This window comes from Rhinopithecus bieti, unplaced genomic scaffold, assembly GCF_001698545.2.
Source record: "Rhinopithecus bieti isolate Rb0 unplaced genomic scaffold, ASM169854v2 scaffold_11110, whole genome shotgun sequence".
NCBI classification, from domain to species: Eukaryota; Metazoa; Chordata; class Mammalia; order Primates; family Cercopithecidae; genus Rhinopithecus; species Rhinopithecus bieti.
Window position 1 is genome coordinate 1001654 of NW_016806890.1, and position 21667 is coordinate 1023320.

The 21667-nt window shown below is 42.4% G+C and overlaps 1 protein-coding gene across 7 annotated transcripts in view; it reads left to right on the top strand.

Moving 5' to 3' along the window:
- Nucleotides 1-21667, top strand: part of RIPOR2 (RHO family interacting cell polarization regulator 2) — a 256335-nt gene that overhangs the window by 211000 nt on the left and 23668 nt on the right. For 6 of the 7 annotated variants that reach the window (XM_017878522.1, XM_017878521.1, XM_017878523.1 and 3 more), the window contains 6 exons: nucleotides 2323-2504; nucleotides 5680-5848; nucleotides 9150-9285; nucleotides 10867-11028; nucleotides 13219-13377; nucleotides 16115-16317. In XM_017878522.1, the coding sequence (XP_017734011.1) occupies nucleotides 2323-2504; nucleotides 5680-5848; nucleotides 9150-9285; nucleotides 10867-11028; nucleotides 13219-13377; nucleotides 16115-16317 (1011 nt within the window). Of the gene's footprint in view, nucleotides 1-854; nucleotides 2237-2322; nucleotides 2505-5679; nucleotides 5849-9149; nucleotides 9286-10866; nucleotides 11029-13218; nucleotides 13378-16114; nucleotides 16318-21667 lie in introns of those variants that run through there. The other variant, XM_017878527.1, reaches the window with a different exon arrangement.

Sequence of the window (21667 nt, forward strand, 5' to 3'; positions counted from 1 at the left end):
AAAAAAAAAAAAAAAAAAAAAAAGAATATGATGATTGTTTTTACATGCCCAGTGGCATCTGAAACTGCATTTCCAAGGCTTTTTGACCATCTTATCCTTCTCTACTCAGTCTTGCTGACCTAACTCTGGAAGAGATTTGTGCCTAAGGCAGATGATAATTCAGGCTCTGACTCTCCAGGTCCTCAAATGCTCATGACAGTTCAGTTGATGACATAGCCTCCGAGAAACAGAAGAGCACTCTGAATCTACTTCCTGTAAAATATCAGTTCAAAACCATCAGCTCAGGGCTTGTACATGCAGGCTGCTTGTCTGGTATTCCACTAAGCACCTATCTTTTCTTCACAGTTGACCAGCTTTGCTTTGTGGGCAAAAGGTATTCATTTCAAAGAGCTAAGACACAAATTGATGCCATCTAAAGTGAATTCCTTAGAGAAATCCAGTAGTGATAGCGGGTCCCATTCCAGGCATCTAGGATGCTGCTAAGTAGCTCAATCTGCAGGAAACACTAAGCATTATTAAAAACTGGTGACCAGAGACTTCTTTCCAGAGTATTATTTCAGTCTGCTGTTGTTCTAAAATTGTCCTGCTACTAAAATCCTCAACTGCCCCTTCCTTTTCATGACCAATATTTAAACACATCCATACTGTACAAGATCAAATTGTGCAGACACCTTGCTTAGGAAAAAAGACCCTAGAAGCAGGTGAAAACCAAACCGACTCCCTCTCTCCCCCTGAGACTGCTGAAAACGTCACTAGTGAGTGTTTAGGTCTGGGGCAAACGGCTTTGTATCCAGCCAGAATTAAAGCATCAGCTGGACAAAGCTTTCTCTTTTCTCCCTCCTTCACATTCCTAGGATGCTAAACATCTTGACCATCAGAAACTAAGTGGTGCTGCCTCTTGGACGGAGATCACTGAGGGTGAATGAGACAACTGTGATTTAAAAGACTGAAAGACGTTTTCCCATGTGCTTTTGTGCCATCTTGAGTGTCAGAGACAGATCCCTGCAAGGCCCTTTCTACCTTGCACTAAGAAATCAGCACGGAGTGTCACCTAACTGGATGGAAGACATTTAGTGCTTCTTACTTGCAGAATTTGTCCCATTCGACCAACCCCAGCATCTTCTTGAATATTTGGAAATACTTCTCTCCAACTCTGTGCCCGTAGCAACTGGCATTGTTTTGCTTGTAATGTTTCTGCATGTGGCCAGCATTATAGAATGCTCCAAGCCAGAGAATGGGATTGTTCCCATGATGCCAGGGCCTGGTCAGGGAAGTGATGGGACTTGTTCCCTTTGAGGCAGAGCTACAGAGGAAGCAGGGCTGCTTCTTGTCATGCGCAAGGCATTCATTCTTCCCTCAAAGCTCCGAGGAAAAATTATATGCTGTGAGTAGGTGCAGTGGCTCATGCCTGTAATCCCAACACTTTGGGAGGCCAAGGATTGCTGGAACCCAAGAGTTCGAGACAAGTATGGTCAATATAGAGAGACCCTGTCTTTACAAAAAGGAAAAGAATTAGCCTGGTGTGGTGACACATGCCTGTGGTCTCAGCCACCTCGGAGGCTAAGGTGAGAGGATTGCTAAAGCCCAGGAGGTTGAGGCTGCAGTGAGCTGTGATCACACCACTGCACTCCAACCTGAGTGACAGAGCAAGACCTTGTCTCAACAAAAAAAAAAAAAATGCAGGGCTTCTTACCTAGGGAACATGGGCTAGGTGAATTTGAGCCACTTCCTGTTTCTGGGATTTGTTTTGTTAGTCCTTTAGAGCAGGTGCCTTAGATAGCTAGCACCTTTTGTAGAACACTGAAGACATTGCCACTTGGAATTAGAGATTGGTCAGTATTCAGCATTGACTCACGACTTAAAATTTGTCTGCTTGTTGTATTTTATTTTGGGGTGAGCACTAGGCAGAGGGATATAGCAGTTCTGTTTCCCAAGGCTTTGTGGTTGACTTTGTTTTGTTTTGTTTTGTTTTCAACTTTTTGTTACAAAAATTTCAAACAGAAGTAGAGACAATCCTCTAATGGATCCCAGTGTGCCCGTCTCTCCACCTCCCCAGTGATCAACTCATGGCCAATCTTGTTTCCTATTCTTCAACCTGCTTACTTCCCTCTGGATTCTTCTGCAACCAGTCCCAGATATTGTGCCATTTTATCCATGGTTGTACTTTTTTTGGATATTAAGATTTTTAAATGCATTTTAAATGCTAACAAAAAATAAAACTTGAAACAAAAAAAAAGTGTGGCATCTCCAATTGAGCATCGTGTGTCCTGTTTCTCTTTCCGGATATGTTGATGTTCTCCCTGGTGCCTTCTGCCTTTACAGTGCAAGCCAGCAGTAAGCCGCAGCAGGTCTTCCAGTTTAAGTCTTACAGTTGAAAGTGCTTTAGAAAGCTTTGATTTCCTGAACACCTCTGATTTTGACGAGGAGGAGGATGGTGATGAGGTTTGTAATGTTGGCGGAGGTGCTGACTCAGTATTTTCAGACACTGAGACTGAGAAACACAGGTAAGTCTGGAGTTAGTGTCTCCTTATATTTCTCCTATCACAGCTGATACAGTAGTTCTTTGTTACTGTCAGAGGGGACCTGGTACACATTTCCAGGAAGATTAAACTCTCCACATGTGTGACCAGTTGGCTTACAATTCCTTTTTATTGTCAAGTGCAATAAAAGCATCAATATTATTCATCTCTTTGGAGTTGCTTAAGGGAAAATAAATATCTTTATATTTCCTCTTTATAAATAGGAAAATTTTGTATGAGAATGTTTATATACACATACATGTGTACACATTTTTTTTTTTTTTTAGGACAGAGTCTTGCTCTGTCACCCAGGCTGGAGTGCAGTGGTGCGATCTCAGCTCACCACAACCTCCACCTCCCACATTCAAGCAATTCTCCTGCCTCAGCTTCCCCAGTAGCTGTGACTACAGGCGCTTGCCACCACACCCAGCTAATTTTTGTATTTTTTTAGTAGAGACGGGGTTTCACCATGTTGGCCAGGCTGGTCTTGAACTCCTGACCTCAGGTGATACACCCGCCTTAGCCTCCCAAAGTGCTGGGATTACAGGTGTGAGCCACCACACCCAGCCCTCACATGTGTCTTATACGGTTCAGTGTCTACAACTTGACCCCATGCAATTAATTCCAAATTAACTAGGTATACACATTTCTGGAGAACTCTTACTGGATGACAAATTTGGACCTGGTTCTCCCTGGCTTGCACTTTACTTCAGTTGCCTTTGTTTTGTTGAGCTTCCCTTTCCCAATCCTTTATGCTTCCTTCAACCCAGTGAGTCTTTGCATGAGACTGAGTTCATCAAGGCATGCATCAAAGCCAAGTTTAAGTCCCATAGTGCATATTTCTCTTAGAATGTAAGAGAGGATGACCGATGACTGCCACTGGTTCTGCAGCAATCTAGGTGGAGAATGTGACCTTCTCTGGAAGCAGTGGATGAAGGTGAAACATTGTCACCTTCACCATCAGGTGTCCTCGTGCAGCCAAATCACATTTTGAGAACTAGAGCCTGGGGTCCAATTTTATTAACTACAGATAAAGCAAAATAAGTACAGTGGAACGTACCCACCTCCACCAATTGCTGTGAAAGAAAACACACTTTCCCAAAGTGGGGGTGGATTGCCCACTCATCTTTACCTTTGGCACAATATGACGTAAACAGGTTTCAAGTTACAGCAAGCTGTGACTTCAACCTTCACAAATCTCTCTGAAAGATGTTAGTTTTTTTGTTGTTGTTGTCCCTGAAGGGTTTCCTTTTTCAAAATAAAACCAGGAAAAAAACCATGAGAACTTGAATTTACCGCTTAAGCAAACTGGGGACATGGCAAAGAAAATTTATTAAATGAATGTAATGTTTAAATTATCCTACATTTGGCCAGGCATGGTGGCTCATGCCTATAATCCCAGCACTTTGGGAAGCCAAGGCCAGAGGATTACTTGAACTCAGTAGTTCAAGACCAGCCTGGGAAACATGGCAAAATCCCATCTCTACTAAAAATACGAAAGTTAGTTGGGTGTGGTGGTACGCACCTGTTGTCCCAGCTATGCGGAGGCTGAGGTGGGAGGATTGCTTGAACCCAGGAGGTCAAGGTGAGCTGAGATTGTACCACAGCACTCCAGCCTGGGCAACAGAGCAAGACCTTCTCTCAAATAAATAAATAAGGCAGGGCCTGGTGGTTCACTCCTGTAATCCCAGCACTTTGGGAAGCCGAACAGGGTGAATCACTTGAGGTCAGGAGTTCGAGACCAGCCTGATCAACATGGTGAAAAAATACAAAAATTAACCAGTCATGGTGGTGTATGCCTGTAGTCCCAGCTACTCAGGAGGCTGAGGCAGGAGAATGGCTTGAACCTGGGAGGTGGAGGTTGCAGTGAGCTGAGATTGAGCCATTGTGCTCCAGCCTGGGTAGCAGTGTGAGACTCCATCTCAAAAAAAAATAAATAAAAGTAAATTGTTCTGCCTTCATATTTTTTAGCTTGATAGAATTTGTGAAATGCTTCTTATCCAAAAATTTTTCTGCTTACTTGTTACCTTAAGCTGTTACAGGATATAGCAAAGTCAGGCATCAATCTAAACTTTTTTTCTTCTTGCTATAAGAAACATTTTAACAACAGAAATATCACAGATTTTATAAATGTTATACATCGATATTAAATATGTCTAATTTGATTAATCTCATTGTATGTCATCAGAAGTATTAGGGAAGAGTGTGTGTGTGTGTGTGTGTGTGTGTTTTAAATATGTAACAGCTGCTATGTGTGGACTGCCCGGACACAAACTGAATGATTTCCCCTTGGAGGCAAATGTGAATCAGAATAAAGCATTCAAAGCCTCTAAGCTCTGGTGCTGATCTTTTAAAATTGTGGACACCAGAGAGTGTGAGGCTAGAAGCCCAAATCTGCCCTGTCCTGTCTAGCTGGGTGAATCAGGACACTCTTAACATCCCTGCTAATCATGGGAAACAAGATCACTCTTGCCACCCTCCCCAGTACACAGGTTGATTTTAAGAATAAAATTAGATAATCAATGCAAGAGATTTTTTAAAATGTAGATGCCTATCATGATATAACTTCATACAGTTCAACAAGGAGGTTTAAACAAAGCGTGAGAGGCAGAACTAAGCTATTCCTCTAAATGTGCAAACACCCTTTTTAACTTTTGTCCAGAGTAGAACATCATGTCTCTCTTCTTGGCAGCTTTCCTTTTTCCTTTTATTCAAGTAGCAATTGATCTGAGGCCAGGAAAAAAGCCTTGACAGATTATTTCTTAATGGTATTGCCTTTGGGAAACCACAAATATAGAGGACAGTTTAATCCCAGAAAATTTGGCAGATCACCCTGTCAACAGAGCAGGAAAGTGCAACACATTCAAACTGAGGGCATGTTTCAAAGACTTCTGGGTGAAACGACTTCATAAGTGGTTCATTAGGCTTAAGAAGCAGAGAAAGAACTTTGAAAGCAATTTGTTTGCATTTCCTTTTAACTCTAGGCAATTTGGTGACCAGGCAGAATTAAGTAATTTTGAAAGGTGTCTCTATTTTCAAGATAGGCAAGTGAAAGACTGTTTTCAGGGGTGGTGCTGGGGCCTGATGCAAACCATGTTGACTTGACCTGTGGTTTTGTGCACAGAAAAAGAATAGCTAATGTTTTGCCCACCTTCAACAGTTACAGGTCAGTTCACCCAGAAGCCAGGGGCCATCTCAGTGAAGCGCTCACTGAAGACACAGGAGTTGGGACCAGTGTGGCAGGAAGTCCTCTCCCACTGACCACAGGCAACGAGAGCCTGGACATCACCATCATCAGGCACCTCCAGTACTGCACCCAACTCGTGCAGGTAGGATCAGCGATGAATTTGTGTTTGAGGTGCCAGGTGATTTACATACCAGGAAGTGTGCTTTCATTTTTTAGTGTTGCCAGGGAAATGAGAATTCAGGAATAAGAGAACAGTCTTGCTCTGGTTTGAGCCAAGTCAAAAACTCTGACTTGTAGAGGTTGGGCCTGCCCAACCCTCTACAACCTTGGGTTTTTCATCTTCGAACCTAACTCTCCAGACCTTAGCAGTAGTAGGTGGAATGTGGTTAGCTCTCACTGTTGTCTCATTTGGTAGTAAATGAGAATAATGTGATTGAGGGGGTGGCGAGGGGGAAAGCATTTGTATTCCACCATCTGCAATGGAGTTTGAAAGCCAGTAGTACTGAATATATTAATGTGAATGTCAAATGAATTACTTTTTCACCACCTGGAGAGCTAAAAGAAAGTGTTAAAGAATCTAACCACAGTCTTCTGGATCTTGAATAAGTACTTCTTATTAGCAATGCTAAGAGATATTTCTCTAGGCCATCATCATCACCATTTAGCTCTCACTCTGGGACACCACAGAGCTGATTTTTCTTCTCATCCCAAGCTGTTTACCACTTAAGGTTTTTCAACAGTGGAGCAAATGTTCTGAAATTCTTTTGTTGCAGGAAGGGTTTCAGCTGTCTTGAACAAAGCATTTTTCCTCAAGCATCTATTTAAGAGCTTTCTTCTTGTCTGGTTGCTTTTCTTCTCCTAACATCATTCTTCTCCCAGCTTGCTTGGATGTATGTGAAACAAGAAGAGAATGCAGAAGCTAATATAATGGTTCCAGACCAGGCACAGGGGCTTACGCCCATAGTCCCAGCACTTTGGGAGGCCAAAGCAGGAAGATTGTTTGAGCCCAGGAGTTTGAGACTAGCCTGGTCAACAGAGTGAAACCTCATCTCTACAAAAGATACAAAAATTAGTGAGGCATGGTGGCACATGCCTGTGGTCCCAGCTACTCAGGAGGCTGAGGAGGGAGGATTGCTTGAGCCTGGGAGGCAGAGGTTGCAGTGAGCTGTGAAGGCGCCACTGCACTCCGGCCTGGGTAAAAATGGTTCTACTCCTTTCTGTGTCTCTCAGAGACCTGTCTCGATCACCTGGTAGGCATACATGCAGAACACGGACCTGTACTACCATGCTGAATTGTCTAAGGTATTTGGACTCTGAAACAAATGGGATTTGCAAACCCAGCACTTTGAGAGGCTGAGGCCTCATTTAAAAAAAAAAGAAAAAAGAAAAAAAAGTGTAAGGGGATCAGCCAAGCAGGAAGGGTGCAGAAAGAGGAGGAATTGTTGCAACCCAAAAGCACAGAACCTGTTGGAAGACAAGAGTCAGGATGAGGAGCCAAGGGTCCCTTGGGAGCCCAGCAGAGGGGCAGTGTTGCCTCCTTGGTAACACACATGTAAGGAGAATATGCTTCTCCACCATAGATGAAGAGCATCAGAGAAGCCTCAGACAACTGTGTGCTGTGGGAGACTGGTTGGCAATTATAACTCCTGCCACTTGGTTAGCCAACACTTAGTTGCACTCTTCTGTTGAGTTTCAAGGTCAAAAACCACAAAGGTCTCACAAACCATGAGATTGACAACCAATCTGGTAGAATGTGCAATTTTTTTTTCTGATCAAAATAGACAGGGATTTTTATTTATGTATAACTGTTTTCTACTCACCAACCATTTGAACAAGACAGCTCTTTGTCCTTGCTGACCTTGATACTACACCAAGCAAACCACTTGTTTCTCTTTCAGCGAAAAATAGCTGTTTTGTGAGACATAAAAGAATTCTTGTCTATGAAGGAGTGACTGTTTCCTCGCAAAGACTAATTGGCATGTTTTTAGTGTAAGCAGTCAATGAAGTGTTTCTCTCAGTAATAAGGCCGTGATTATAATAATTCAACCTTTCTGTGGGGATGAGCAATGGTACAAAAACAGAAGAGGTGGATATAAAGATGTAGATTGAAGGAGTGAGGATTAGAAACTTAACTTCTCACTTGCATTGATTCGTGTGTGAGCTTACTTATTTGTTAGGTATGTAATCACAGAGAGATAAAGATGTGCATTTTCTAAGAATCATAATCACTACAATTATTTTCAAAATAAAGCAGTTCATTGCTATTGTATTTACTCACAAGAAAGGTGTTAGTACATAATTGCTGCACTAGACTTTTTTTTTTTTTTTTTTGAGACAGAGTCTTACTCTGTCACCCAGGCTGGAGTGCAGTGGCACAATCTTGACTCACTGCAGCCTCCGCCTCCAGGGTTCAAGCGACTCTCCTGCCTCAGCCTCCTGAACAGCTTAGACTACAAGCCTGCACCACCACGCCTGGCTAATTTTTGTATATTTAGTAGGGGTGGGGTTTCGCCATGTTGGCCAGGATGGTCTCAATCTCCTGACCTCATGATCTGCCTGCCTCAGCCTCCCAAAGTGCTGGGTTTGAAAATCCTATTTGTTTTAGAGTCTCAATACTTTAAACAATGCAGCATAGTAGTACAGGTCTGTGTTCTGCATCTATGCCTACCAGGTGATCGAGACAAGTCTCTGAGAGACACAGAGAGGAATAGAACCATTGGGCAGCAAGTGACTTATATTCTTTCCTCTCTTAGGCCTTCTCATTCTTGTGAACTGCACACAAATGAACCCACTTACAACTTATGTGACCTTGGGCGGGTTGCTTAATCTCTCTGTGCCTCAATTTTCTCATCAGTAAAATGGGGATATCAATAGGACCCGCCTCATTGGGTTGTTATGAGAAATAACATAAGCTAACACTTATACAGGACTCAGACCAGTGCCTGGCACATAGTAAGCACTCATTTGTTATCAAGAGATAGCTCTGATTGTAATTATTATTATCATTTAACCTGCCCTTAACTTTCAACTTGAACACACACACACAAAAATAAAACCATGCTGTGAAAAATTACTGCATTTATAAGACAAATCTATTTCTGCTTACACACCAAGACACAGCCTAAACTGCCCCTCATGTTTCAAAGGGGAAGATCAGATTCATAGTACATAAAAGGGAAGGCAGCTTTATAATAACGTTGTAGACCTACTACTGAGAAAGTTCCAGAATTTATGCACACATGAAGAAATGCAAAGCAACAAAAACATGCCCGATTTCATCAGATGTTGTAACTGGCATGGAATGAGGATCATTATCAAGCTGGAAGAAAAACATTGCATGAGTTTATTTAGTATCACCACCACATTCAGGAAGGATGAAGCTGGATAGAGAAAGCTCTACTGAAAACAACATAATTGAAACGTGGTTTTGTTTGTTTTACCAGCAAATTGTTTTCTCAAGCAAAATCCCATTTGTGGCAAGAAGTCTCTTAGAGAAGCTTTCTAGGCAGATCCAAGTGATGGAGAAACTCGCTGCTGTCAGTGATGAGAACATAGGAAATATCAGTTCTGTTGTGGAAGGTAAGTGTCTGCCAATTACACCGCTATTCATGTAAATGATGACACCACTAGCCCAGTCCACTCCCTATGCATGTTCATTGCTTTGTTGGAAAAACAGAAAAGCATTCTTCGGTCACAGGATTGAGAAAGGTCTGCAAACAAATTGGACTCATTAATGTCACATTTCGGCTTTCTGAGTCAAAGCAGCAGACACACAGTTTTTTTCCAGGGGTCTCCACCTCCAGAAGTCAGATACAGAAACAGAAACAGCACCCACTTCACAGGCAGAGTTTCACAGACTTTCTGCTGGTGCGGTTCCCTTTAGGGACAGATGACTATTGGATGTCCTTGTACCCTGGAGGTGGCTAAGACAACTCATATAGTGACTGTCAAATGGAAGATCCTGCCAGACCCTGCTCGGGAAAGGTACAAATACATGGATGCAAACACCTCCAGGAGAGTTCCTGATTCTAAGAGTTTTAGATGAAGAATTTGACATGGGAAAGATGCCTTTGAATTTGTGTGATCTGGCTATGGGGCACTTTTGTAGAAACCAGAATTTATGTCTTTTTTCATATCAGATATTCAGCAGAAATAGGGTCTTCCAGGTAATCTCTGATTAAACCTAAAACTTCCTCTATCTTATTCTCCCTGTACATTTCTGCCTCCCACATCCATTCCCAGTAGAAGTAGGTGACCTTGGCTGGTCTCTGAGGGGCATGAAGAGGGGCAGGACATTCAGGCTGTGCGTGACTTGTGTCCTCTCCTCTCCCAGCCCCCTCCTCATGATCATGACACATGCAAGTGAAACATTGTTCCTATGCCACCTGGTACCATGCTGCTCAGTCATTTCAGTCAGGGAACCACCTGGGCAGGGTAAAAATTTCCTCCAGCCACCTACCGCTACCTCCCATCCCCTTCAGGAAACTCCTCAAGTTTGAGTCCTTGATCCTGTATGATTTCTGCTGTGGAGTTACAGGAAAACCCATGATTGGAATGTTTCCCAAGGGTAGAGCTCCTGTGTTTCCTATCACTCACAGCAAGCAGCCTTGTTTTTGCTCTGTTTTCTTTGTTCCCCAGGCAGGATGAGTTCCTGTAATAACTTCTTTACCCTTTGGGCCATCTGCCAACCACAGAGGAATCTGCTAGTTCCATCTGAAAACTAATCACAGTCTTATGGGGAGAAAAAAGGTCCCTAAAAACCTCCCCCACACACACCCTTGCCCCAACACGTCTTCATCTGCTTCACTTAAAATGTGTTATGGCCAGGCGCGGTGGTTCACGCCTATAATCCCAGCACTTTGGGAGGCCGAGGTGGGTGGTTTGCTTGAGGCCAGAAGTTCGAGACCAGCCTGACCAACATGGTAAAACCCCATCTCTAATAAAAATACAAAAATTAGCCAGATGTGTTGGTGCATGCCTGTAATCCCAGCTACTTGGGAAGCTGAGGCAAGAGAATCACTTGAACCTCGGAGCGGAAGTTGCAGTGAGCCAAGATCATGCCATTGCACTCCAGCCTGGGTAACAGAGCAAGACTCTGTCTCAAAAAGATAAAATAAAATAAAATGTGTTATGAGATGGGGGGTTGCTCTTCTTTTCCAGCCATACCAGAATTTCACAAAAAGCTGTCTTTGCTGTCATTCTGGACCAAGTGCTGCAGCCCTATTGGTGTCTACCACAGCCCAGCGGACAGAGTGATTAAGCAACTGGAGGCCAGCTTTGCCAGAACTGTCAACAAAGAATATCCAGGACTTGCAGACCCAGGTACGAGGCAGCAGTAGAGAGAGAATTTCTGTCCTTCAGTGTGAGAGTGGGCTTTGCGGCGGGATCCGGGGGGTTCCTCCTACCACTTGCCTGTGGATGGGAAGCATACAAAAGGCCAGCCCTGAAAAAAGAAGTGTACTGTCCAGGGAAAACATCTACTCAGATTTAAGAAAAGAAAGATGTTGAACTGTTTTAATTCAGAACATCAGCAGTGACATTTAAAGCTATTACATTTTAGCCAGGCACAGTGGCTCACATCAGTAATCCCAGCACTTTGGGAGACCAAGACAGGTGGATCACCTGAGGTCAGGAGTTCGAGACCAGCCTGGCCAACGTGACGAAACTCCGTCTCTACTAAAAATACAAAAATTAGCCGGGCATGGTGGCCCACGCCTGTAATTCCAGCTACTTGGGAGACTGAGACAGGAGAATCGCTTGAACCCAGGAGGCAGAGGTTGCAGTGAGCTGAGATCACGCCACTGCATTCCAGCCTAGATGACAGAGTGAGACTCCATCTCAATAATAATAAAGCTACTACGTTCTTATGTATTGTTATTTCTATATGTGTACTTCTTTCATTACAATTTCACCAGTTTGAGAGTGTCAAATGGTATGATCACTTTGGAAAAACTGTTTGGCAGTTTCTACTAAAGCTCAATATACCCCCTACCCTTGGATCCAGCACATTCACTCCTAAATATGTAAAGACTAATAAGTGCTATGTTCACAAGAAAGGACATTTATATGAAGGTTCCTACCAGCTTTACTCATAAGAGCCAAAAATTGGAAACAACCTAAATGCCCACAAGAGAATGGATAAATTGTAATATACTCATAGCACAGAGTATTACACAGCAATTTTTGAAAACAAAATACAGACAAGGTCTCACCCTGTCACCCAGGGGGAATGCAGTGGTGTGATAACAGCTCACTGCAGCCTCCATCTCCTGGGCTCAGGAGATTCTCCTGCCTCTTTCCCTTTTGTACTGGGACTATAGGCAGATGCCAACACGCCTGGCTAACTTTTGTACCTTCAGTAGAGACGGGGTTTCACCCTCTTGCCCAGGCTGGTCTTGAACTCCTGGGCTCAAGCAATCCTCCCTTGGCCTCCCAAAGTGCTGGAATTACAGTTGTGAGCCACTACTCTGGGCCAGCAATATTTTTTTTTCTTTTTTTCTTTTTTGAAATGGAGTCTCGCTCTATTGCCCAGGCCGGAGTGCAATGGTGTGATCTCAGCTAACTGCAACCTTCACCTCCCAGGTTCAAGCGATTCTCCTGCGTCAGCACCCCCAGTAGCTGCGATTACAGGCACATGCCACCATGACCGGCTAATTTTTATATTTTTAGTAGAAACAGCGTTTCACCATGTTGGCCAGGCTGGTCTTGAACTCCTGACCTCAGGTGATCCACCTGCCTCAGCCTCCTAAAGTGCTGGGATTACAGGAGTGAGCCACTGTGTCCAGCCCTGGGCCAGCAATTTTTAAAGAGAATACATTATTGCTATAATCAATAATTTGAATGAATCTCACAGATACTTTGTTGTGTAAAAGGAACAAGACACCAAAAGTACATACCATATAATTACATTTACATGAAGTTCAAGAACAGGTGAAACTAATTCATGTTGATAGAAGTCAGATGGTTGCCGATTTGTGTCCTTCCCTTCCTTTCTCTTCCCTTCATTTTTCCTTCCTTCTTTCCTTCCTTCCTTCTCTTTTCCTCTCTCACTTGTCTCTTCCTCTTCCTTTTTATCTCTCTTCTACACACACATATATAATATTTCTTCATATATATGTTACATATAAGGGAAGGGAAGGGTAGCTATGGACTGGGAAGGGGCACAAGGAAACCTTATGGAATGCGGGCCGTCTTCCATATCTTGATCTAAATGGCAGTTACACAGGTGTGCACATGTGCAAAAACCATCCAACTGCTTACTTTACCTACTTCACTCTATCTTCAACCACAATAAAAGATAACCAACTTATTGAGCCAGATGTGATGGCTCATGCCTTCAATTCCATCTACTTGGGAAGCTGAGGCAGGAGGACTGCTTGAGCCCAGGAGTTTGAGACCAACCTGGGCAACAAAGTGAGACCCTGTCTCTAAAATAAAAATAAAAATAAAAGTTATTGAATGAATGAATGGTCATATATCTAAAGCTGCTTTGTGTCTTTCCCTTCCGAATAGTGTTTCGAACCCTGGTGTCCCAAATTCTGGACCGGGCTGAGCCTCTGCTTTCCTCCAGCCTGTCCTCGGAAGTCGTCACTGTTTTCCAGTATTACAGTTACTTCACCAGCCACGGCGTCAGTGACCTGGAGAGTTACCTGAGCCAACTGGCAAGGCAAGGTGGGACATGTTCTTTTGTCACATTGTAGTGTAGCGGTGGCTCAATTTGGCAATATCTCTGGTCTTTTAAATCATGGCTTTGGGCAATGATGGCCTTTTATTTTTCAAGTCCACAGTAGAGGTGCAATTTGCCTTTTAAATGACTTTTGGACTTTTAACATTAGTGAGCCCCTTGTTAAACCAGGGATTCACTAGGAGCAACTCAATTATCTGGCAGAGAGGTACCATTTACGGGAAGTTGGTAAATGATTTAAGCTTTCACTGTAATTTATTTCCTTCAGTAATGTATTTGCCATTAGTCGGATCAATCCTACAGGCAATACTGTTTTATATTGCCCTTTTTGGTGAGGCTTTCAATAATAATAGGAAGAAATGGGGTTTTAAAGAAGGCAGGTAGGTAACATGGTGGGAAAGGAAAGGAGGAAAAGGTGGAAAACTAACTCTAGGGCTACATGTCCAGGGAACAAGGAGAACAGCTGTCAGTGCAGACGTGCAGCAGTGAAGCTGGTTCTTGTCATTCAACGTGGCCCTTCAGAGACTGGAAATAAAAGAACAATCTGAATCAAATGAAAACTCCACTTTGGGAGTGGAGCCAGGTAGTCAGGGGCTGGTTTCTGGTTCCCAGGCTTGTGCTCTATAAATCCACGGAGACTTGACAATGCAGGTTAAAAGGGACGGGAGGAATGAGGTGTGTTCTTTGGAGCTAGGTGAGTCTGGCACGGCACCAGGCAGCAGCAACATGTCTGGCACAAGCCCAGGCTTACCCCTTCTCTCTCCAGAACATCAAATCCTGCAACAACACAGTCAGCACATTGGGTGGCATCATAGTGAAGGAAGAAAAATCTTCCTTCACCCAGCACTGTACCAGCACGGAGCATGGGAGAGAGTCTGAGCATAACCCCTGATGAGGCAGACGCCAGCACAGAGGACCAGGAAGACAAAGCACGAGCAGAAAGACCTTGTTTTAGGACCACAAAGTCTTATTTTATAATATAATCTTCATTTCTTGATACTAAATTTATCCCAACTAAATCAATATCCTGAGAAAACGTTTCTATTACTCAGATTATATCAGTGGCAATTTACATCTCCAGCCTCTTATTACATGGTCCCCAAGAAAGCTTATTCATTTACTAACAGAAATGGGAAATGACAATGAGAAAAAAAAACCCTTAACCTTTTAAGTGTCTCTTTTCTTTCAATATAAAAGGGAACAGCTTCATTATTTAAAAATATATAATATATTATTAAACAGGAAGTATAAAGAAAGAAATTCCAATCTCTCTTCCTCCTATTTTTAAACTTCTTTTCAGTTGAATGTATGTGGGTTTTGGATTCAAAATTGTAATTATGCCTTATAGAGTATTGATCCTGTTTTTTATTTGATATTATGTTCTGTGTTACTAAGTATTCTTTGAAAGCATTTGTATTAGATTATGTTAGTTATTAGATTAATAGTTCTGCATTTGAATGTATACTAATGTATTTGATTATATTGTTGAACATTTAGGCTATTTTCTGCTATTTGTTAATTTAGATGTTACAATCCATAATGCTGCCTTGAGGCTTTTTACTAGGGTGTTTATTTACAAAGCAGTGAAATTGATAGAGCATCCACAGCAAGGAAAATAGGAAATTAAAACAAAACAAAACAAAAAATCTAAATAAGTCACATATTTGTCCACTGTGTAGAGAATGTTGTTTTATTCATGGAGCATGAATTTTGGCTTTTATTTTTCCATCTGTACTGACCAGACACATCCTCATCCCAGTGTTTTTGTGACGAACAGTTGATCATGCTGGATTTCTGGTTAGGGAGTATAGTATACTCTTTATTCAAGGAACATGGTTAATTTGTCCACATGGGACTCAAAACCTTATTTTTTACTATATTATCTTAATATTCCAACCAACAAAACGGGTTGCTCTGGCCAGGCACGGTGGTTCACACCTGTAATCCTAGCACTTTGGGAGACCAAGGCGGGTGGATCATTTGAGGTCAGGAGTTTGAGACCAGCCTGGCCAACATGGTGAAACCTGTCTCTACTAAAAATACAACAATTAGCTGGGCATGGTGGCATGCACCTGTAATCCCAGCTACTTGGGAGGCTGAGGCAGGAGAATCACTTGAACCCAGGAGGCAGAGGTTGCAGTGAACTGAGATCACACTATTTGCACTCCAGCCTGGGCAACAAGAGCAAGACTCTGTCTCAAAAAAAAAGAAAGAAAGAAAGAAAAGAAAAGAAAAAACTAAATAAATAAATAAATAAATAAATAGGTTGCTCCATCAGGGCCCAGTTGCCTCAGTGAAGACTTGGTTTCTGTACTGGGTTCACCCAGGATTGGGGTTTTGCCAGACAGGTTTGACTAAAAGAGGAGCAATTGAGTCTGCCATACATATATTAGGAAGATTGTAAAAACTGTCTACCTGTATTTTCTTCTGCATATTTTTACATTGGGCTAATTCATCTATAAGTTATTTTTGTAGCCATTATGAGATAGAAACCCACCTTCACTTTTTCCCATGTGCTTTGCCCATCACTGTAATGTAGTTATTTGAATAGTCTGTCCTTTTCTCACCAATCTGAAATACCACCTTTATCTGATGCTAATTTTTCATATGTATTTGAGTTACTATACTATAGTTTCTTATGTAGTTGAGTTCTATTTATATTTGTAACGAGCTCGTTACTTTAGCATGTCAGAACATGAAATCTCCCTCCTTCTTACCCTCTAGTTTCCATGGTTCAGACTCTGCAATCACTGAGAGATGAAAAACTGCTACAGACCATGAGTGACCTTGCTCCCAGCAACCTCCCGGCCCAGCAGGAAGTACTCAGGACTCTGGCTCTGCTATTAACCAGAGAGGACAATGAAGTTAGTGAGGCTGTGACGCTTTACTTGGCAGCAGCCTCTAAAAATCAGCATTTCAGGGAAAAGGTAAGACACTAAACCATGGCCATTGAGCCAGAAGCTGGTTTAATTTTCTATCATTTACTATTAATATTTTAGCATTTATTCTTTTACAAAAATAATTTTTTCTGCTTATTAATAATATGTGCTCCATAAACCAATCAAAACTAAAGAAATATAGTTAAGTACCCCTTAAGCCCAGCCCCCAGAGAAAACTATTAATAACATACTGTCTCTTCTTTCAGATTGTATCTATCTATCTGCTAACATACATAATTTTAAAATGAGATCACACTATCCTGTTTCATAATGGATTTTAAATGTAATAAATCATGGTTATTTTCTTTCCTTGATAGAACATATTGAACTACTTCATTATATTTATGGGTGAATGGCATGTCCATCTATGAATATCCTAGAATATATTTTCTTACTCTATATTGGTGGGCATTTGTGTAGTGTCCAACTCTAAAAATATTATGGTGAACATATGTGTGTCTATGTGTGTGTATACAGGAATGTCTTATGAGCAGTTTAGGGTCAAGTAATCTAGCTATTGGCTGAAAGAACTGGAGTATTTTAAATTTTAAAAGCCATCACCCTTATTTCCAGGGAAGAGGTAATTTATCTCTCTCTCAGTTTTAATTCAATAGCCATCCAGATGGAACAGGAATCTGTAATTTAAGTACATTGGCTCATACAAGTGGAATTGGTCCCTGGGAGCCCTTTACAATTGATACTGTCATTCTAAAAACTAACTCTCATCAAAATCCAGATCAGATCAGCTCAAGAAAGTTCAACATGGCCTCTCCTTGTCCTTGAAAAGGTCCCATGTTGAACTCAGAGTTTGTTTAACTTGTCTAAGGCATTGACTAAGCTAATATGTAGTGGAACATTTGTGTACTCACAAGAAGATAATCCATTTTGGTCCAAAAGGGTGAACTCTATGTAGTTCTTTGCTACAGTTATCTTTCAGTGGAATTAGCTCAAAAGGCTGTTCTGTGGGCTGACTATTCTCACCTCCTACCAAAAAAAGAGAAAGAAAATTAAAGAATCGTGAACATGCTGGTAGCAGAATATATATGCATCTGAGTGTGCAGTTTATGGGGAGCAAGACTGTGATACTCTTTAGTCACAGTGAGGGGCCAGTGTTCTAAATGTGCCCTTAGAAATAGCAATAGGGGGCCGGGCACAGTGGCTAACGCCTATAATCCCAACATTTTGGGAGACTGAGGTGGGTAGATTACCTGAGGTCAGGAGTTTGAGATGGGTGGCTGGATTGCCTGAGGTCAGGACTTTGAGACCAGCCTGGCCAACAAGGGGAAACCCTGTCTCTACTAAAAATAGAAAAATTAGCCAGGCCTGGTGGCACGTGCTTATAATCCCAGCTACTCGGGAGGCTGAGGCAGGAGAATCACTTGAACCCAGGAGGTGGAGGCTGCAGTGAGCTGAGATTGTGCCACTGGACTCCAGCTGGGCGACAGAGCGAGACTCCATCTCAAACAATAAAAAAATAAAAAAGAAATAACAACAGGTAAGACATAGCCTTCCTTTGGCTATTCTATATGCATCTTCTACTTTTAGGGCATTAGCCACAGGCTAAATGTTCTCTTTTTATTCCAATTCAGCTCTCATGTTTATTCCCTTAAATTCATATTTCATGACTAAACCTTCATTATGTGAGTACTGTGTCCCTGGTATTATATGGAGGGTTTTGTGGACACTGTAGAAATAAAGGAAAAGTAGTCCTTGCCCTTGAAGAGTTTCCAGTAGTCAGAAAAACAAGAAATAATACCCATGAAGTACTGTGTACTTCCTAAACACCAGGCACCATGCGGCATCACTTAGCTGTCTTATCTCTAACAAGGTGGATGCTATGATCCCACTTTATGGATTAGGAAACTGAGCCTCCAAGGAGTTAAACTTGGCTAAGACTAGTTAAGTAACAGAATTTGGATTACTACCTAGAAATGTTTGACTCCCAAAGCAAACATTGAACCCTTTCCATATTTTCTTATATGGAATAGCAAAAGTGATTACATTAAGTTCTTAAAACTAGATGCAAAGCACTAAAGCTACACAAAAATGCCTCTGTGAGAGTTGGTGTCACTGTAAACCCAGAACCGTGCTTCAAGGATCATAGCTATTGAAACAAAATAAAAGTTGTGTGTGTTGGTTCGTTATTTTATGCTTTTCCCCACACCTAGACAAGTAGGAAATATCTACTGTCCTCCAACTGTACTGTTGCATTTAGATGTGGTTGCTTCTTTAATTATCCAGGACTGGTCAGAGGAGATGCTGGTGGCCTCTGCATGGTGACAGGGGCTTCTTGCTTTATAATGTGCCTTCTGTTTGCTTTCTGGAACTGTTACGAATCTGAGCAGCCACCAATTCTTAGGCAACCACTCAAACTAAAGTGAGCAACCTTATGACTCAACAGACATTTAACAATAAATAAATTGGCCGGGCACGGTGGCTCACTCCTGTAATTCCAGCACTTCGGGAGGCCGAGGTGGGTGGATCACCTGAGGCCAGGAGTCCAAGACCAGCCTGGCCAACATGGTGAAACCTCGTCTCTACTACAAATACAAAAAATTAGCTGGGCATGGTGGCAGGCACCTGTAGTCCCAGCTACTAGGGAGGCTGAGGCAGGAGAATTGCTTGAACTCAGGAAGCGGAGGTTGCAGTGAGCTGAGATCGCACCATTGCATTCCAGCCTGGGTGACAAGAACAAAAACTCCATCTTGATAAATAAATAAATACATAAATAAATACATAAATAAAAATAAATAAATACATAAATAAAGTGAGCAACCTATTCAGTAACCCCGAAATTAGCAGGGTCAGGTATCATCTCCGAAGTTAACATAGACAGGTTTGCCCTATCACCTAGCATGTTAGCTTGGCACCTAACAAGTAGCTAGTCATCTGTTCAGTGGACAAGTGAATTGATATTTTCAGATATATTTACAGACATGATTATAATATTTGTGTTCCTGAAATGAGGGAGACAAATATTTCCACCAACATGATCAAACTAAATGAATTATGACTCAGCATTTTGCATAGCCACCATCAATTGGTTTCTGACCTCCAGGGCCAGCCTTTGTTAAAATTATAAAGTAGATGGACTTCAGCACAAGACTCTTCTCTATTTTCTCCTGCCCATTTCTTTCTCTCTCTCTCTCTCTCTCTCTGTCTCTCTCTCTCTCTCGGGTTTGTTTGGATTGTAATGATGGGGTCCTACTTTGCTACCCAGGCTGGACATGCACCACCCAGGTGGTGCAATCATAGCTTGCTACAGCCTTGAACTCCTGCCATTTCCCTCTTATACTCATATCAAGGGCCTTCAAGGTTCACTATCAAACCCGGGTTTACCCCTTACCAAAACCACATATTCCAAAGACTTAAATGGGTGATGATAACTTCAATTGTCCTTCCTCTCGGGCATGTTTGCAGTATAACAATGCTTCAATAGGGATGAAATGCTAAAGATGACCTTGGTGTATATCCACCTCTGGAAATGGGAGCTTTGGAGGGGGTTGATGGCAAGTGGCACTTCAGGGACCTTGTTCCTTTTGTACGGGAGGCTAGTCCCTGTGTAGCTGCCCAGCTGTGGATTGAGGGTTATTTCCTCCCCTTTTGGCTGCTCACCCTCAAGTTAGTAGAGGCCAAAAAGCAAGCCGGAGAGAGGTTTTTCAAAAGCCAAAGCCCAGGCTCTAACTATTTAGGTCTAGTATAGTTAAGAGCTAGTTACTGTTACTGCTTTTGTTCTTGCTGTAATAACCTATACTGCGTATCTTTGTTTCCTTTAAGAGTGTTAAACCGGCCGGGCACGGTGGCTCACGCCTGTAATCCCAGCACTTTGGGGGGCCGGGCACGGTGGTTCACGCCTGTAATCCCAGCACTTTGGGAGGCCGAGGCGGGCGAATCACCTGAGGTCGGGAGTTTGAGACCAGCCTGACCAATATGGAGAAACCCCGGCTCTACTGAAAATATAAAAAATTAGCTGGGCGTGGTACAGCATGCCTGTAATCCCAGCTGCTCGGGAGGCTGAGGCAGGAGAATCGTTTGAACCCAGTAGGCAGAGGTTGCAGTGAGCTGAGATCGTGCCATTGCACTCCAGCCTGGGCAACAAGAGCAAAACTCCATCTCAAAAAAGAAAAAGAGTGTTAAACTGGCCGGGCGCAGTGGCTCACGCCTATAATCCCAGAATTTTGGGAGGCTGAGGAGGGCAGATCATCTGAGGTCAGGAGTTTGAGACCAGCTTGGCCAATATGGTGAAACCCCATCTCTACTAAAAATACAAAAATTAGCTGGGTGTGGTGGCAGGGGCCTGTAATCCTAGCTACTCAGGAGGCTGAGGTGGGCATATGGCTTGAACCCGGGAGGCGGAGGTTGCGGTGAGCTGAGATGGTGCCATTGTACTCCAGCATGGGCCACCGAAAGAGACTCTCTCAGAAAAAAAAAGAAAGAAAGAAAAAAGTGTTAAACCATATGTCCACACCAAAAACCTTGTACACAGATGTTCATAGCAGCATTATTCATAATAACCAAAAAGTAGAAACAATCTAAAGGTTCATCAACTGGTGAATAAATAAAATGTGGTCTAGCCATATAATGGAATAGTTTTTGGCCATAAAAAGAAATGCAATATTAATACATCCTTCAGCCGAGGTGAACCTTGAAGATATTATGCCAAATGAAAGAACAAGACGTAGAAGGGCACATATTGTGTGAATTCATTTATATGAAATGTCCAAAGTAGGCAAATCCATAGAGATGGAGAGTAGATTAGTGTTTACCAGGGACTAGAGAGAAAGGGTCTTGGGAATGACTACTAATGGTTACAGGATTTCTTTCTGGGGTAATGAAAATGTTCTGAAATCAGATGATGGGGATGATTTGTGAATATATTAAAAACCACTGAATATACATGCTGAAGTCTAAATATTATGGCATGTAAATTATATTTTCAATTTTTTTAAATGAAGTTGTCCTATAAAACTGAGAAAACAGGGGCCATGTGCAGTGGCTCACGCCTGTAATCCCAGCACTTTGGGAGGCTGAGACAGGTGGATCACGAGGTCAGAAGTTTGAGACCAGTCTGGCCAACACGGTGAAACCTTGTCTCTACTAAAATATACAAAAATTAGCTGGGCATGGTGGTGGGTACCTGTAATCCCAGCTACTGGGGAGGCTGAGGCAGGAGAATGGCTTGAACCCAGGAAGAAGAGGTTACAGTGAGCTGAGATCATGCCACTGCACTCCAGCCTAGGTGACAGAGCACGACTCGTCTCAAAAAAAAAAAAAAAAAAAAAAAAAAAAAAAAAAAAAAAAGAAAAAACAGGACGTTTTACCCCACCTTTCAGGTCAT